Source organism: Castor canadensis, chromosome 16, assembly GCF_047511655.1.
Source record: "Castor canadensis chromosome 16, mCasCan1.hap1v2, whole genome shotgun sequence".
In the NCBI taxonomy this organism is placed as follows: domain Eukaryota; kingdom Metazoa; phylum Chordata; class Mammalia; order Rodentia; family Castoridae; genus Castor; species Castor canadensis.
This window is the reverse complement of record NC_133401.1, coordinates 291,832-310,629: the sequence shown is the minus strand read 5'-3', so window position 1 is coordinate 310,629 and position 18,798 is coordinate 291,832. Positions and strand designations below refer to the sequence as shown.

The window sequence follows — 18,798 nt, the reverse complement described above, 5'->3', positions numbered from 1 at the left end:
ACAGAACAAAGAATCACACTATGTTGATGGTACTTAATGGAAGAAATGACTAACCTTTTTTTTCCCCAGAAGTATGTACACAGTTCATTTCATAGCATTTTCCTATGGAGTTAGCAAGTTATTTTTCTGCAGTTATTCACATCTTGCTAAAACCTGAAATATGAGCCAGGTGCCGGTGGCTCACACCTGTAATCCTAGCTACTCAGGAGGCAGAGATCAAGAGGATTGCAGTTTGAAGCCAGACCTGGGCAATTAATTCCATGAGACCCTATCTCAAAAATTCCTAACATAAAAAAGGGCTGGTGGAGTGGCTCCAGGTGTAGGCCCTGAGTTCAAGCCCCAGTACTGCAAAAAAAAAAAAAAAATCTGAAATACAAGCTAAGCACTTACAAATGTGGGTGTTCATCTACAAGGAAAAGCAGTACTTCCATTTCACCAATAAAAAGGAATTTTGAAAATTAACAGTCTGTTCTAGGAAATCAATCTTAGCTGAAAACTTCAGGATGGAGCTGGTTGGGTACAGCAGTGTTTAAATATCTTAACAGGAAAAATAAGACTTAAATTTATTTTATAACTGTTGTGGATTTCATTCATGCAATTGATTTTTAGTACAAAACAAGAAATAACCTCTTCTTCATACCATTCATAGTTATCTATATGGTTTTCTTCTTTTCAATGTGACATAATACTTCAAGATGACCCATATATACTATGTTGTCAGTTGAAACTATCATGCAAATATAAATGCTTTTTTGAAGTATTTCACAGATAGTGTTATATACATAGTTCAGTTTGATCTGGAGAAAAAAGAAAGCTACCACAAGCTTAAGTGTGATGCATAAAGTGAATGACTCATAGATGACATTTAAAATCTGCATCAAATGGTCGTGTGATTTTAATTTTTATCACCTCTGAAACTTTAAGCCATTAAAAAGAAAAGGCACAGTATTTAACTTCACCCCTTTGAGGGAATATTCTTAAAGAATCTCTTACTTGGTTAAAGTTTTAATATAACTGTTTAAAGAAAGGGAGCAAGAGAGAGAGAGAGACAGAATTTGACCAGAAAGTAAACAGTTTGCTGGAACATGTATCCTGCCTACTTGTAAGTTAGGTGCCAATTCAAGTGCTCTGCAAAAGAAATACATCTCTATGTACAAGATATTCCATTCATAATGCAGGATTAAACACTTTCCTTGGATTGTTTAGTGTACATTTTAACATGAATTAATTTTCCTTTTCATCAAATCAAAAGTTATCATTTAGAAAACTTATTACTGTTGTGTGAATAATATGCACTGAAGATTAAGCTAGTAACTGAGTGACCTGGTTAAACATGCATGAGCTTCTAGTTTTCTCTGAATTTATTTTTTCTGTTTTCTTTTTCTTTGGTGGCATGGGGAGGTGAACTCAGGGCCTCACACTTGCTAGCACTTGAGCCAGGCTGCCAGCCCTTTATGCTCTGGCTATTTTGGAGATAGGGTCTCTTTTTTTGCCTGTGGCCTGGACCACAGTTCTTCAATTTATGCTTCCCTGTGTTGCTGGGATATCAGGCATGAATCATTATGCCCAGCCATGGGACAAGATGGGATCTCTAGAACTTTTTGCCCTGGCTGGCCTCCAACTAGGATCCGTATATCAGCCTCTGGAGTAGCTAGGATTACAGGCTTGAGCTACCCAGGGTGCAATGCCTTTAACCTAAAGCTTTCAAACTATCCCACAATGGGCTGGATTGTGAGAGCAGAATTTAATAAGGAAGCAGAACAGCACATGACTATCACGTGAGTACAAACCAATCCTAAACCATTTCATCCTGGTCTATTTGCAATAAGACCTGGGAAATGAAATGTCCCTTGCCCTTGTGGGACCCACGCAGAGGCTTGTGGGAAATGTAGTCTCACACAGTCCAGTCACCGGCATCTTCAGGAGCGCAGCTCTTCCAGGTTTCCTTTGCGCAGGCGCCCCCCGGCCCCCGCCAAGTTCCACCGGAAGTTCCCAGACCTGCCGCTGTGAGGATACTGTGGCGGGGGCTTTGAATTCTTCCGCCAAATCCCTGAAGGTCTGTGCGAGGATGAGAGAGAAAGTGGCCTTGGGGACCCTGGGTGCAAGACCAGAGACCCTGAGGAGGTGTTGGCGGAATCGCAAGTGGTGACACAGGTGGCCGGCGGAGCCGAGCCGGGCTGGGAGGGAAAGTGGCAGCGGCCATGTGTGTGAGTGCGGCCAGGAAGGCGCACCTTGGTGCAAAGCCTTTCCTCACTTGGTCGTGTCACATCTGGTGGCGTCCTCGTGGCCAGGGCGCGTCAGTGGCACAGCGCAGATCGTTGTCTTGCGGGTACGCGGAGGCGCCTCCTGGAACCGTCACGGGGACGCTGCCCCCAAGGTCCAGGTACATTTGTTACGCACGAGCATCAGCAAAGTACGGAGTTGCAGCATGCATGTCTCCATGAAGAGAGGAGGAATTGCAGTGGGAGTGGCTTCTGGAGTTCTCTGGACAGTGATTAGTTCCTCCTTTAGCCCAAGTGATTTTCTTTTTTTGGCAGTACTGGGGTTTTGGACGCAGGGCCTCGCAAGCTCTGCATCACTTGAGCTGCACCCTCAGCCCGTGTTACTTGTAGTTGAATTTTCAGATAGTGTCGTTTTACTATAACTTTTTGTTTGTTTAGCGGTAGTGGGATTATGATACTGGACAGAATTTTCCCCCTGGGTTTGTGTCCTGGTGCAGTCATGAGTGAAGGCATAGGAGGAGTAGTTAGGGTTAAAGCAAGTTCATGCCCTGACCCCGAGTTAAGAGGAAAGCAAACACAGAGTTTATTGAATGGATAGCAAAGCTCCCTGATGCGTGGGACTTCCTGGAAGAACTAAGCCAAACAGTGGCTGAAGTCTAGCCTATGATAGAGAGCATTAGCTGGCTGAGGTCCAACCTTTCTACCTTTAAACTCTATTTGTGATTCGTTGGCGCCAAGTCAGCTTCTTGCTGAACTCAGGCACCTGTCTGTCCCTGTCTTTATAGAACTGAGCTTGCCAAGAAGGTCTGGTCAGTTTGTCCTGACCTTGGGGCCCACATCTTGCACCTTCATTTTGTTATTTTGGCTAGAGGCTTGTTATTTTTGTGAGAAACCTGTTGTTTCACATGCCCCTTTTATATGTCTCTCATCCAAAATGGAGTCCCTTTGTCATTGCTCCCCTTTCAATTTGAACTCAGGGCCTTGAAGCAAGCAGCTTTACCACTTGAGTTATGCCCCAGCCCTCTAATAGGGCTTGCTTCTCAGACTTAGAAATATCTCTAAGATATTGGGGTGTCACAAAACAGATGACAAAACTCAGAAGTCAATAGGCAAAGCAAAATTTACTTGTGCAGAAGGGTGTGCACCCTGCAAAGAATCTGGGAAGCAAACACAAACTGGGCAGGAAATCCACTGTGGTTTTATTTTTAAGTTGCCCCTTGCCTGGATGACCAAGTTTCAGGTTCACAGGCCATGTGGTTGGCTAATTACAAAGGGGAGAGTTTGGGCAGAGGGGCTTTGGTGACAAAGAAGTTTAAAAGTTCAGGGAAGCAATAACTGTTTTAGTGTAAGGGGAGCAATGACAGAGGTGACACCAGTTTGGATGAGAGATGTGCTTTAAAGCAGACATCTAAAGAGGGATGGGAAACAATGGGCTTCTCAGAGAAATACCAAGCCTGTCACCAAAGTAACAAGGTGCAGCTGCACAATGTGGGTAGTGGGCCCAAGGCCAGGACAAGATGAGCAAAGGGTCCAAGATAAACAAGGTGGGGGGCACTCATCACAATAATAAGCAGTAGTCATAAAATGTTTCAAGGACAGGATGGACTAACCAGACCCTCTTGGAATGTCCAGTCTGATAAGGAAGGCAGGGAAGGGGAGGAGTATCCAGGTGGTTGGGTTCAGCAAGAAGCTAATTAGACAGCCAATTATAGCTACAGCTTCAAAGTAGAGTGGGCAGAGGGTGCTTAAAGTCAGGTTCCTATTTTATCTCATGAACTCCAGCCATTCTTTGGCTTAGCTCTTTCACTAAGTCCCACCCGTTAAGGTGCTTTGCTATTCTTTCAATAAACTTTGTGTTTGCTTTACTCTCAACTCCCCGTGTGGTGTGAACTTACTTTAATTCTTAACTACTTGTTGGATTCCCTCAATATCAACTGTGCCAGAACACGAACACTGGGAACAACCATCCAGTGTGGTATTAGGTTATCAGTTCCAGATCCAGGACATCTAACAGAAACAGGAACTTGGACAGCTAGGGAAAATAACCCTTTTTTTCTTAATAGTAACTCTTATCAGGTTCTGCAGAGTCCATGTAGCAAGGCTATGGGAAATGAGTTAGACTAGCATTTGTAGCAGTAGTGGTTACTGATTAAATCCTTTGACAGAAAAGACCAACCTAAGTTCATTCTTACAAGACCATGATCTTCCTCCGATCTCTCCTTCCTGTGTAGCTGGGATTGAAGACATGTGCTACCACATCCAGCACCCAGGTGCATTTATTTTTGAATAATATGCTTTTTATTTTTTTATTGTTGGGTTGAGGGCCCTGGGTGCATTTTTAGTGAAGACATAATGTTTGTTTAAATTATTCTTTTTTTTTTAAGTGGGGTTGGGGTTTGAACTCTCAGGGCTCCATGCCTGCAGTAACTCGAACCTTCAAGAGGGAGGGGATCCAGTTCTAACCTGGCTTCCTTTAGTTCACCCTAACAGGTATGTCTTCATTGGGGACTTTGTTATCTTTTCTTTTATAAGGGACTATTCTCCTAGAGAGGTTTTTTCTTTTTTCTTCCAGCTAACATGTAGAGTTTTGAGCAGGAGAATCTTGACCAAACAATGCCTGTCGACTCATGAGTCTGCTGTTCTCTCAGCTACACCTCCAGAATGTGCTTCTAAGAGAAATAAAAAATGACTCCATTTCCGGTGAGTTGTTTAGTGATTCTTCACTTTGTTTTATGGTATTTTACGAGCTTTGTGAAATCTATAAATAAAAATGGACTTGTAGAAATGAGTAAGACGGCGTCAGGGTAATGCATAAAGAAGGTAGAGTTGGCATGTTGATAATAGGCAGGGTTTTTCCTTTTTTGTGTGTGTGTGGTCAGTACCGGAGTTTGAACTTAGGGCCATGTGCTTGCTAGGCAGGTACACTACCACTTGAGCCACTGCACCAGCCATACGCAGATTTTAAGATGCTAAAAACATCTGTGCTGAGCACAGATTTATCTCTGGACTTTTTTTGGTGGGGAGTACAGTTTTGAGGTTTGAACACCTTGTGCTTATTAGACATGTGCTCTACATTTGAGTCATGCTGCCACCCTTTTTCCTTTATTTTCTAGGAAAAGGATCATGTGTTTTTGCCTGGGGCACCATAATCCCCCTACCTCCATCTCCTTTGTTGCTGGGGCTATAGGTGTGCACCATGCCCAGCCTGATTTTTGAGATAAGGTCTTGCTAACTTTTTTGCTCCTGCTTGCCTTGAACCAGAATCTTCCTGTTTCTGACTCCAGAATATCTAGGGTTACAAGTGTGTGCCACTGTGTCTGGCCCTACCTCTGGTCTTTCTGATGCCATGACAAAGGGAAGACACATTTGTTACATAATTTTAGTGCTACCTGAGAAGAGAGCATGCTAACTTCTCATGGGACACAAAAACTTCACCAAAGGCTAAAACATTATCTGGTTTCATAAATGTTGTAGTGAGTTTTTCAGGAAATGGCACTTTTTTATTTTTTTGAGGTACTGGGGCTTGAACTAAGGGCCTACACCATGAGCCACCCCGCCATCCCTTTTTGTGTTTGGTATTTTCGAGATAAGGTCTCACAAACTATTTGCCCCGGCTGGCTTCAAACCATGATCCTTCTGATCTCTGCCTCCTGAGTAGCTAGGATTACAGGCTTAAGCTACTAATGTCTGGCTTGGAAATAGCACTTCTAATATTATGCAGTGGAAATGGTTATTTGGTACTAATACAATACTCTCTTAATCAATTTTTCTGGAGTTGTTAAAATAGTTTATTCCCAGGCAGCTTTTGGAAGGCCATATTTGATTCATGGATAAAACCTAGATTATATGGAGGATTGAGTTGACCACAGTTTGTTCAGTGACTCTGTACCTGTCTGTCAGCTGCTGTGTAAATGTTCGCACTGTTCAAAGTTAAATTTCCTGGCAGATTTTCTCACTGCTCATTAGTCCTTTAACTCGCTTAGTGTTGCCTTAGTTCAACTATTCAGAAGCCCATTAATAGCCTAAATTGTAGTCTGCATCTACCGCTGTTTGACATATTTGAAGCTACTGCTTGTGATGTGCTCCTTGACATCTTCTTTGTTAGTCCCTGTCACAGCCTTTCCCATGATGTCTTTTCTGTTACCCTGAATTCTGCTTTTTCTGTTCTTTAACATAACTCAACAAAGTGCTCCATCCTCATAGTTTCTGTTTTTGAAAGGTTGTTCATTGTTTTTTCAGTTCCTTCTTTTTTTGTGTAGTGGTGATAGGGTTTGAACTCAGGGCCCTGTGCCTGCCAGGAAATTTCTCTACTGCCCTTCAGTTCCTTTAATAGAAATGTGTTCACACGGTGTATTTCCAACTTATGATTTTGGATAAATTGTGTCTTTTCAGGCATTGCTCCATTTTACCTAGCCTATTGAATGTGTAGACGTAGAGTTATTCAGAGTATTCCTTTGTTATTCTTTTAATGTTCATAGAATATGTAGTGACATCCCCTTTTTATTTCTGTTATTAGTACTTTGTGCCCTTTCTCCTTTATTTTCTTATAACCTGACTATACGCCTAAGGATTTTACTGATTTTTTTTTTTTTTTGATGGTACTTGTGTTTGAACTCAGAACCTCATGTTTGCTAGGCAGGTTCTCTGCCACTTGAACCATGCCCCCAAGCCATTTTTACTCTAGGTATTTCTCAGATAGGGTCTCATGATTTTTGCTGGGCTGGCCTGAGACTGCAACCCTCAGTCTCAGGCTGGGATCATGCCACCACCCCCAGCTTGACCTCAAACTGTTGTCCTGACATCTCTGTCTCCTGAGTAGAAGAGTAGGGACTACAGGCATGAGGCACAATAACTGACAGTGTATTGACCCTCCCACACCCTTCCCCACCTCCTTCCCCTCCCATTGGTGCCAGCTCCTCCCAGGCAGGACCTGTTCTCTGATTTGTAAAAGGAAAAAAATGACATTTTTCTTTAACATACATACACAGGGAGTATCTTTGTGAGAACTGAAATTGTCATCTGCTCTGATTTTCTTCTTTATTGATATTTTTAAGGAAGTTTTTTTCCATTATTGGTTTTCTTTGTTGAGTTTCTGTTTCAATTTAGCTGATTCTACTTGTAATGCTTCTTACTATTTTTCTCCTTTTGCTGGATTTAATTTTCTCTTTCCCCCATAGTTTCCTAAGGTAGCAACTTAGATTATTGATTCTAGATCCTTGTTTTCATCTAGTATACACATTCCATACCATCAACTGTCCTCTAAGCACTGTTTTTGCTGCATCCTATAGATTTTCATAAGATGTGCTTTCATTTTCATTTAGTTCAATATTAAAAATTTCTCTTGAGAGTTATTTTCTCCCCCATGTTTTCTCCATATGTTGTTTAACCTCCACATATTTGGAGTTTTTCAGTTATCTTTTTGTTACTTGTTCCACTCTGGTCAGAAAGCGGACATTTTGTGCTGTCTAGTCTTTTAAATCTGTTCAGGTGTGTTTTATGGCTGAGAAGGTGGTCTGTGTTGGTGGTTGTTCATGTGTGCTTGGGAAGAATGTGTAATCTGTTGCTGGAAGCAGTGATTGATGCCAATTACATGTACTGGAACTCAACTGTTGTTGAGTTGAGCTCTGTCATTACTGATCATATGCATGGCGGGTCTGTCCACTTTGGAAAGTGGATTGTTGAAGTCTCCAGTTATGCTTGTGGGTTATCTTTCTTTGGCACTTCTAACAAATTTGCTCTCGCATAGTTTCAGAATCTGTTATCAGATGCATATATGTTCAGAATTGTTACACATTGCAGTTTAATCACTGCATTATTACCTAATGCCCCTTTTCCTGGTCACTTTCTAGGCATGTGCTCTACACCTCAGGGAGGTCCCTACACCTGAGTTCTTTTAATTAGTGTCAGCATGATATATTTTCTCCATTTAGTTTTTTAAATTATTTTAGTAGTGTATATTAATTGCATGAAGGTGTTTCATTGTGATATTTCCATACACTTATGTGCATGTAATGTACTTTGATCACATTTACCCTATCTCCATCCATTTCCTTTTAATTCGTATGTATTTGTGTTTATTTTTTGGTGGTACTGGGGTTTGAAATCAGGGCCTCATGCTTGCTAGACAGGCATTCTACCACTGGAGCCATTCTGCCAGCCCTGTCTTGTGTTGAACGTTTTTGAGATAGGGTCTCCACAACTATTTGCCTGGACTAACCTTGAAACTTGATCCTCCTTGTCTCCCCCTTCTGAGTTAGTATGATTACAGGTGTGAGGACAGCATATGTGTTTGCATTTAAATGAAGTTAAATGAGCCATACACAGTTGGAGTTGTTTTGCCCACCTGTCCTGGCATGCTATGTATAGTTTATCCATTAGCTTCCTTAGTGCCTTGATCAGAGTTTTAAAGAATGTTTGCTCTGTGATAATGCCATGTCTGGTTCTGATGCATCCTCTGCCACTTCAAATTGTGGGTTTTTTTCTTTTTAATATGCCTTGAAATATTTTCATAGCCTAACCTGTCATGCCAAGTAAAAGGAAGTATTAAAAATAATACACATGGTAATATGGTAAGTTACAGGGGAGGGCAAGCTGTTTTCTTCTATTAAAGCTACTATAATAAAATAACATATACTACTGCTGTGTGCTCTGTCTCCTCCATTCCCTTTTGGATCTAGAAAGAGTTGTTGAATTATCAGTTTATTCAGCTCTGTATTTGATTTTGAAACAGAGTGACAGTTTCCTGTATTTATCAGCCTTCTGTCATTGTGACAAGATGCTCAACAAGATCTTAAATGTGTGTGATAATCAACTTAAAAGGAGGAAATATGTATATTGTCTGTTGGGTTTGTAGTTTTCAGTGCATCACCACTTGGCCCCATTGTTTTTGGGCCCGTAGAAGGCCCAAAAGTACATCGTAGCAGGAACTCATGGCAGAAGCAGCTGCTTACCCCATAGCCTGGAAGCAAAAGGGAGACAAGAATTGACCAGGTCTCTGTATCTGCTCCAAGGCCCACCTTCTGTGACCTCTTAGAGATTCTACCACCTGCCTGCCTCACCATGCCCTGAGTCCTAGCCTTTCACAGCTGGTCATGTCCTTACTAAAACTGAACTGATACCAGGATGGTACTTGTATTTTCATTTATTTATTTGTTTTTTAGGCAAGATCCCTCATTACCTCATGATGACCTTGTATGCCCTGTGTAGCTCATACTGGCTTTGAAGTCTCTATCCTCCAGCCTTCACCTCCTAAGTTCTTGGATTACAGGTATATACCACCGTGCCCTGTCCAGGGTCAAATTTTAAAGGGAACCTATGTGTATGCGAACCATTGAAGGAATTTGTCTCCATAGAATATGAATATGCTTAATTTTATTAGTGGAGCTCCTTTTTCCTTTTTTGTTTCTGAGACAGGGTCTCACTATATTGCACAGGCTGGCCTTGAAGTCATGATCCTCCTGCCTCAGCCTCCTGAATGTTGGGATTACAAGCATGCACCACCATGAATGCCTTGTAGAGTTTTTAACATTGAGCTTTTCTTTATTTTTGTGACAAACTCAGAAAATTTGTTCTTGGCCTTTGTAGTCTATTTTTTGTCCTCTATCAGGAAATACTATTTTCCTTATATTCTTTTCTTATTACTTTCCTTCTTAAAAGACAATCCATTTCATTCACTTGGATAACTTTAGACAGCACTAAAATTCTGTTACTTTCCCAATTTATTTTTATCCTCATCTTACATCTCTCTTCTGAGCTCTGGAATCATGTATATAATTGGTAGTTTGCTGTCCCATATACCTGGTCTCAGATGTTCCAATTGTGATATGTTCAAGTCTGTGTTACTTCTACACTTGTAATTTTTGGCGGTGCTGGGGTTTGAACTCAGGGCCTTGCACATGCTAGGAAGGTGCTTTACCATTTGAGTCACTCCCATGGCCCTTTTTTTATATTTGGTATTTTTTTTTCTTTCTTTCTTTTTTGTTGTTATTTTCTTGTGTGAGTTTTTTTGTGTGTGAGTGTATTGGCTATTTTCACGATAGGGTCTTACAAACTTTTTGCTTGGTGTGGTTTCAAACCAGGATCCTCCTGATCTCTGCCTCCAGAGTAACTAGATTACAGGCATGAGCCAGAGGCACCAAGCCTGCTGTTGTATTCTGCTTCCATTTTCCACATTTCATATTATGGTGCCAATATTTAAGTAGCGTCAATCATGCTGATCACCTGGAAGTAAAATATCTTTTATCTTTGTTCAACAATTTTTTATCCAAATTTTGTTCCTGCCCTTCTTTTTTCTCCTTTTTAAGATTACTTCTCTATTGTATAGTCTTTCTTCTCTGTGACCTGACATCTCACTCTAGTTTCTTACCCTTTAATTCTCTCTTAAGGCTTTCCAGTTCTCCTCCTGACTTTTGTAATGTAGATCTGCTCAGTTTGCCCACTTGTTCTCACCTGACCTCACGTTTTACACCTGTTTGAGAAATGGCAGAGATGCCTGGAGTGAACACCAGCAGCCTTTTGGAGGTAGGAAGGAAATTATGTTGCCTGTGTGCATACTTTTAGTTTATGTCATTAGAAAAAAACAGCACATAAAATTTCTTGTTGGAGATTTATATATATATATAAAATGCATAATCATGGCCTTCAATATTGTGTTTATCTCTCATCCTGGTTCAATTTCTTTCAGCTCAACATCCTGGCTCATTTGTTTCAGCTCAACACGATGCTATGTGTAGTTCTATTGATGTGGTGAGTGTTGTTTCTGTGGTTGTGAGTGGACTTCTGCTGTTGCCATGTAGCCATGAGAACATGATTTTAGCAAATGAAAATGCTAAACATCCTAGGCTTCTCAGTGTAGTGCAGATCCTTCATGCAAAAATAGAAGTATATGTTCTCCTTCCTTGCTTCATTTACATTGAAGCTGTAAATGAATTCATGTAACAGATTAAGGGGGTTTTGTTTATAATGCTGGGATATAGCCGTGCACCACCAGGACTGTTTTCACTTATATTTTAATCCCCATGAACTAGAATTTTCCCTTGCTTTTTTTTTTTTTTTTTTTGTACTGGGGTTTGATCTCAGGGCCTACAGCTTGTGCCACTCCACCAGCCATCTTTTGTGATGGGTGTTTTCAAGATATGGTCTTGTGAACTATTTTCCCAGGTTGACTTTGAGCCATTATCCTCCTGATCTCTGAGTAACAAGGATTACAGGAGTTAGCCACTGGTGACCAGCTTGGAAGAATGTTGTTAGATCTATAAGATAAAGTTTGTTATAGTATTTTTAGTACTTAATAAATTATTGCAATGGCAGTACATTTTGGTGACTTTCTTTCACATGTAGAGTACAAAGCAAGTTGCATTTTTTGCAAAATGCATATAAGAATTTCTCCTCAACACTCCCAACCCACATACAGAAGGCAGAACTTCCATACTTCAAGGACTGGTGAGTAGAGAAGAAATATGGCATTCCAGGAGGTGGTGTCATTTGAGGACGTGGCTGTGGACTTTACCTGTGAAGAGTGGTGGGACCTGGACAATGCTCAGAGGACCCTGTACAGGGAGGTGATGCTGGAGACCTACAGCAGCCTGGTGTCCTTGGGTGAGTGAAACTGCTCTGTAGCTCTCAGGAGCAAGCGCTGTCTTATTAGTAAGCATATGAGAACTATTTAGGTGCACAATTGCAGCCCATGAAGAACTCAATAGTTTACCCCTCTCTCATCAAAAGTTTACATGTGCCTTTCCTTGCACAGTTCCAAAGCTGGGGTTTGTGTTGCTTCAAAGAACCTGACTTATAATGGAGGGGATGAGCCACTCAGGGTACAATACGTACATGCATACTTACATACACACACATATATATGAAAATGTCACAGTGACATTCTCTGTATAGCCATCATAAACACACAAAAATATCTATGGTAAACAATGAAGGACAGGAAGGTAAAACAATTCCAGGGGTTAGTATGACATAAGGAAAGGGTGAAGGAGGGTGAATGTGGTGGAAATGTTATGTATTCATGCATGAAAATGGAACAATGAGACCTATAGAAACTGTTCTAAGGATGAGGGAGGGAGGGTAAAGGAGAATGAGGGAGGGGGTGAATCTAAATAAGATATATCCTATTCAGTTTGTTAATGTCACAGTGTACCTCCGGATACAACTATAATATGCTAATCCATCATTAAATGAAAAAAGAAATTAAATTAAATTGTAAATGTATCTCATCAGTCATATGGTCCTATTTCAAGTGTTACGGGCTTTCACCTCCGTTGTTGGCAAACAGGTAGAGAACGTGTTCATCCTTGCAGAAAGGGATAGTGATGGAGGAAATCCTGACTTAATTCTTTGACACAATCCTATATTGTTTTGTATGAACAGGGCAATGCATCACCAAACCTGAGCTGATCTTCAAGCTGGAGCAAGGAGCAGAGCCATGGATGAGAGAAGAACCCGCAAGCCAGAGCCCACCAGGTCAGTCACTCCTTACTGAGTGGAGAGGCCATGAGAGTGGAGCCCAGCAGATGTTGGCTATGTTCACCTTTACCAGGTTACATCCCAGATTGCAGACCTGAGGACAGTGGGCTTGCACACATTAAACCTGTGATTATAGTCTCTAAGGAGGACTCTCACACATATCTTGTTACCTTTATCCCAAATCTAAATCCTGTTCTCAGGAATTTTTCTTTGCTATTTACTTTCTCAGTTGGCTTACCCTCCAATCTCATGGGTTTTTAAGAAGGTATTAATTTACTTTTAAATTTATTAATTTTTGTGTGACTGGGGTTTGGTTTCAGGGCTTTTAGCTTGCAATGCCAGCAGGCACTTGAAAAGCAGGTGCTCTATCATTTGAACCACATCTCCAGTCCACTTTGCTGTGGTTATTTTGGAGGTGAGGTCCTGTGAACTATTTGCCTGGAGCTGGCTTAGAACCATGATTTTCCTGATCTCAGCCTCCCGTGTAGCTAGGATTATAGGTGTGAGCCTCTGGCACTAGGTTTAAATTTTTTTTTTGAGACATAATCCTGATACATCCCCTGCTGGCCTTGTAGTCTCAATCTTCCTGCTTCTCCCTCCTTAGTGATGGGATTGCAGGTGCCTGCTACCATGCCTGGCTTCTCATAGACTTGAATTGTCTGACATTTACTCATAAATCATTTATAGTTCAGCACATCCTACTGGAGCCAGTTTTAAAGCACTGGCAACTTTATAGTTGTAATGATGACAGAAATTATCAAAATAATATCTCTTATGGAATTATACTCTGCTGAGAGAAAAACAAGAATTATGTATTTTAAGTAGTCAAATAAGAAGCATGAGGAATATTTAATCAAAATGAGAAAAAGGAAACATGAGATGTGATCATTTAGGAAGAATGGTCAGAGAAGACAGACTTAGGAAGAGTTTGAATTTGCTGTGTTGGGGATTGAACCCAAGGTCTTGAGTGTGTTGGTCAAGTAATGTTCCTTTGGGCTACATTCATAGTGGTATTATTTTTTATGTTGGCATAGCTTGAGTTTCAGTTCCTGTTTTCAAATTTTTATGCATAATAGGTGAATATGAAGATCTGCATTTGAAAGTCTACATAACTTTTGGAAGCACATATTTAGAAATTGGTACCTTGAAGTTGGTTTTTAACCTTAGAGAGCAGTTCACCCAGGGAGTTGATAAGAAGATGAGAAAAGTCCAGAGTTAGTCATATGAACTGTGGTGACTCACATCATGACAATGGAGGATCCAGCCTATTGGTCTGCATTTGGGGAAGAGCCAGGACATTCTTTGTCCCAAGCTTGAGTGAACAAAGGGTTTCATGTTCAAAAGCTCAGATTTGTGTTTGGAAGTTTAGTTTGAAGTTAGCCTATCCATCTTCTCTTAGTGGATATCATTATAAACAAGAAAGAGGAGGGGAACTGTTCAGAAGACCCCATTTTGTATGAAACTAGGAGAAAGGTAACAGTCCAGTGTACAAGATAACATCGTTTGGGAGAAGTTGATTATCAAGCATGAGTACGTGTGCCAAAAATTAGGGAGAGATGTTGGGGCTGTTGATCTTTGAAGGAGTCAGAAAACAACTTTACAAAGTAGATGAGTTTCAAAGATGGGAGTCTAGGGTGGAGGGAGGAAGAAAAAACTTATGTTTCTGAGAAGCAGAGTAAGTAAGATTAAATTAGGTTTTTGTAGAGGGCTGTGTTTGTCTAGAGTAGGAAAAAAGCGATTTTATATTTGAAAAACTTCCTAGATGCCTAAGGTTATTCCCCAGGGAAGAATGAGAACTAAACAAATATAGATGCAAAACACTGTCCTGAGTCATGTTCCTGTCAGGTGGCAGTCAGTTGGAACTCACTTGTAATCTGCAAGTAGCTGGTCCAGAAAATTCTTGTACTCTCCAAAGTAGAATAATGAGAAGAACAGTAGCTGCGACACAAACATTGTCAAAACAATAGAGGAAAAGAATGGGGGAAAGAAATGGCAGGCGAGAAGCCCTCCATGGAAATCCATGACTGGGCTGTAGGTGAATATTTTAACCAATTACTTCGTCATGGAATAAAATTTAAAGAAGCAAGGAAAAACAGTTCAACATTATAAAATCTGTCCCTGTCATTTATTACTTTAAGTCAGTAGAAAGAAAACTACCTAACAAGCCAATACCTGTTGTGATTTTTATGAAATCTTATGCCAGTAGAAGGGGAAGAACCTCCTTTATATACACATGCACATTCCATAGAAATGCTTAGATGTGTTTCATGTATATGGTTATTTTCTTTTTCTTCATTTTAGATGTCCAGAAAGTGAATGTCTTAATTGAGACCACTGAAGAAAGTCAACACAGGCAGTTGTGGCAAGCTGGAATCACTATGAACAACACACCAACTAAGGAGAGAGTTATATTAGGACATACCTTTCATTTGAGTTTCAACCATATTTCAGATTTGATTGTAAAGCATGCAGGCTCATTAGGAGAGAAGTCTGAGGAGTGGAATGTATTTCATAACACGTGTTGCCCTAGTCAGCCTCTGGGGATGTATGCTCATGAGAAAACCTATCAGTGTAATCAGTATGGAGAATTCTTTGTCCAGAAGTCACACCTCACCAAGCATGAGATAATTCATACTGGTGAGAAGCCCTATAAGTGTAGTCAATGTGGTAAAACCTTTGGCTGGAAGTCAAGACTCACCCAGCATGAGATGAATCACACTGGTGAGAAGCCCTATAAGTGTAGTTACTGTGGTAAAACCTTTGGCTGGAAGTCCAGACTCACCCAGCATGAGATGAATCACACTGGGGAGAAGCCCTGTAAATGTAGTTACTGTGGCAAAACCTTTGGCTGGAAGTCACAACTCGCTAGGCATAAGATGATTCACACTGGGGAGAAGCCCTATCAGTGTAGTCATTGTGGAAAATCCTTTCGCCAGAAGTCAAGCCTCACTATACATGAGATAATTCACACTGGGATAAAGCGCTATCAGTGTAGTTACTGTGAAAAAACCTTTGGCTGTAAGTCTCACCTCAGCAAGCATGAGAGAATTCACACTGGGGAGGATACCTATCACTGTAATCAATGTGGGAAAATATTTGGCTTGAAGTCTTACCTCACCCAGCATAAGAGAATTCACACTGGGGAGAAACCCCATGAATGTAATCAGTGTGGTAAAGCCTTTGGCCAGAAGTCACACCTAACTATGCATGATAAAATTCACACTGGGGTGAAGCCCTATCAGTGTAATCAGTGTGGAAAAACATTTGCCTGGAAATCATACCTCACTAAGCATGAGATAATTCACACTGGGGAGAAGCCATATCAGTGTAATCAATGTGGAAAAACCTTTGGCTGGAAGTCACACTTCAGTCAGCATGAAATGATTCACACTGGGGAGAATTCCTATCAGTGTAATCAGTGTGGAAAAACCTTTGGCTGGAAGTCCCACCTCATCCAGCATGAGAGAATTCACACTGGGGAGAAGCCCTATAAGTGTAACCAATGTGGAAAAACCTTTGGCCGGAAGTCACACCTCAGCAGGCATGAGATGATGCACACTGGGGAGAAGCCCTATCGGTGTAATCAATGTGGAAAAACCTTTGGCCAGAAATCACAACTCATGAAGCATGAGAAAATTCACACTGGAAAGAAGCCCTGTCAGTCTAATCAGTGTAGAAAAGCCTTTGGCTGGACATCACACCTCAGCAGTCATTAGACCACTCACAAGAGAGTAGTATTTTGAGATAGAACTTTCTCAGAAATCAAACCTCAGGAAACATCACAGAATTTACACAGTGGGAAAATCCTGTATGGCAGAGACTAGCTATATATTCACCAAAAGCCATTTTCTTTTCTCTGGGATACGGCAAGCTTTTCTCTGCCTCCACTTCCTATGGCCAACACTTCACAGCTCTCTGTGGAGATACAGACACAATGATGAACATTACTGTAATGTAACAATGACCTTGCAGTCCTCTTAGATTCAAAGCTCAAGCCTTAGGTGTGTTCAATTGTGATTTGAGACAAAAATGAAGAGAACAGAAAACTTTCCTCCACTGGTCCAGTGCCCTCCATTTGTTACATATGAGAAATGAACACCTCCTCTGTTCTGCCATTTTATGTATGGTCTGTGCATTTCAGCACCTATAGCTACTCTTGCTTACTTGCTTTATGAATATGGGAGGTATTCCTGAGAGTGTCGCCCTGTTCATGTTTACCATAAAATTCAAACAGAAGAGAAAATTGCATTGTCATCTTTCATTCCCAAGTCAGGTTTTGGGAAAATCAAATGTAGGGGGCCCAGGAGCAGTAGCTTATGCTTGTAATTCCAGCAATGTGGTAGGGAGAGGTTGGAGGATTGTGGTTTGAGGTCATCCTGGGCAAAAATTAGCAAGGACCCATCTCAACTAATGAGCCAGGTGTCAACACAGCTGTACACAACTGTAACACTAGCTCTGTGATTTGCATAGGTAGAAGGATTGTGTTCCAGGTTGCCTTGGGCAAAAACTGAGACCCTACATGAAAAATAACAGAGCCTGGGGATGAGTCAAGTGGTAAGTGCTTCCCTAGTAAGCTTGGCATCCTGAGATTAAACTCCAGTACCACCACCACCACCACCCCCAAAAAATGAATTGCTGAAGCAAATATAGAAATGCCTTTATCAGGGCAGGCTCTCTCACTGAACACTGGGAGTAAAGTAAACTTGTATTTTTAATGTGTTGAAGATTTCTATAAAATTTCATCTTTGGACTGGAGGTGTGGCTCAAGTGGTAGAGCACTTACCTGGCAAGTAAATGTGAGATAGACCATGAGTTCAAACTCCACTACCAATCAAAAATTTTTTGAGTGCATTAGAAAATTTGTAATGAAAGGAAAAGTATCCATGGTGTGTAATAACAATTTAGATTTTCAAATAGAAATGTTAGATGTAGTCTCAAACACAAAACATTTGATTATATACCACTAATGACATTTGAGTGGTGCTACTGCCTGCCAAGGTACATTTGACTGTGTTTGGAGATATTTTTGTTGTCAAGACTGGAGGTTGGGAGGTGCTGGAAGGAGGATTTAGAAGTGGGGTCACAACCTACAGAACACAGAGCAGCCTCTCAAGTATATAGGGTTATGCTTATGAGTGTTTTATGGTAGGAATTTTCCTTAATGGGCCCATAACAACTAAGGTAACAAAATACATATCCCTAGCATAATGTGATTTAGGTTATTGTACACTCCATTTTCAGTCAAGACCTTTATGAAAACAGGCTTACTTTCATGTCAGTCACTTTCCAGTTGCTATGACAAAATGACAGAAGACACGGGAGGAATGATTTGGCTCCTGCTGTCATTCCTAGGCTTTGTTGCTTCTGGCCCCAAGGTGAGGCATAGATAGCATCGTGGCAGGGAGCATATGGTGGCACATAGCAGCTCATGGACAGACGGAACCCTTACACTCACAGGCAAACTCACAAGGGTGCTTTACTTATCTGGGTGCTTCTCATTCCAATCAGTTGACAAGATTTGCCATCACAATTTTTCTCACAGTTTAGGAGGATGAAATTCCAATATGAGTTCCCTTCATTTCATCCTCGTTTGTCTGTGTCCCATGCCACATGCATTGCATGTCTTTGTCTTGACGCGTTCTTATGTGCAGTAACTGTAAGATGAGCATTGGTTCCCTTTGGGGCACTGTCTTCCATGCCATAAAGTGCCTTCACTAGGCCGCACCTTTTAAAAGTTCACCAGCACACTGAGAACCTAGCATCCATGCAGCTTATTGGGGATCATAGCATACTGAAACCATAGCCATTTGGAGTTGTCTTAGCAAATGTCACCCTAGCTTTATATCTTATAAATTATATTAAGTAGAAAGTATTGTATACTTTTTAAAACTAGTGTATCCTTTTTCTAATCCTATTTGAGACAGGTCTGAGGCCAAAGTTGGCCCCAAACCTCCTCCTGACTCAGCCTCCCAAGTCCTGGGACTACAAGCATGTGCCACTGCACCTACTTCCAAATTTTTAAGATCATTTTACCCGAAGTTCTGCAGCTAATATACTGCCAGTCTGTGGGTCAAAAAGAAACATTTTCATAGAATCAAACAAA

At 41.0% G+C, this 18,798-nt stretch overlaps 1 protein-coding gene across 7 annotated transcripts; it reads left to right on the top strand.

Moving 5' to 3' along the window:
• Positions 1 to 1,899: 1,899 nt before the first annotated feature.
• LOC109687923 (uncharacterized) lies at positions 1,900 to 18,463 on the top strand. 7 transcript variants are annotated; one of them, XM_074056943.1, is made up of 8 exons: positions 1,916 to 4,492; positions 4,795 to 4,922; positions 9,383 to 9,489; positions 10,607 to 10,742; positions 10,906 to 10,967; positions 11,635 to 11,819; positions 12,600 to 12,692; positions 14,997 to 18,463. In XM_074056943.1, the coding sequence occupies exons 6-8, from the start codon at positions 11,681 to 11,683 to the stop codon at positions 16,409 to 16,411; spliced, it is 1,647 nt and encodes a 548-aa protein (XP_073913044.1). In that variant the 5' UTR covers positions 1,916 to 4,492; positions 4,795 to 4,922; positions 9,383 to 9,489; positions 10,607 to 10,742; positions 10,906 to 10,967; positions 11,635 to 11,680; the 3' UTR covers positions 16,412 to 18,463. The 7 variants fall into 7 exon arrangements, with proteins under 7 accessions (XP_073913045.1, XP_073913044.1, XP_073913046.1 ...); XM_074056945.1 differs by having other exon boundaries at positions 11,562 to 11,819; XM_074056944.1 differs by lacking the exon at positions 10,607 to 10,742 and having other exon boundaries at positions 1,900 to 2,056.
• The last annotated feature ends 335 nt before the right edge of the window (positions 18,464 to 18,798 follow it).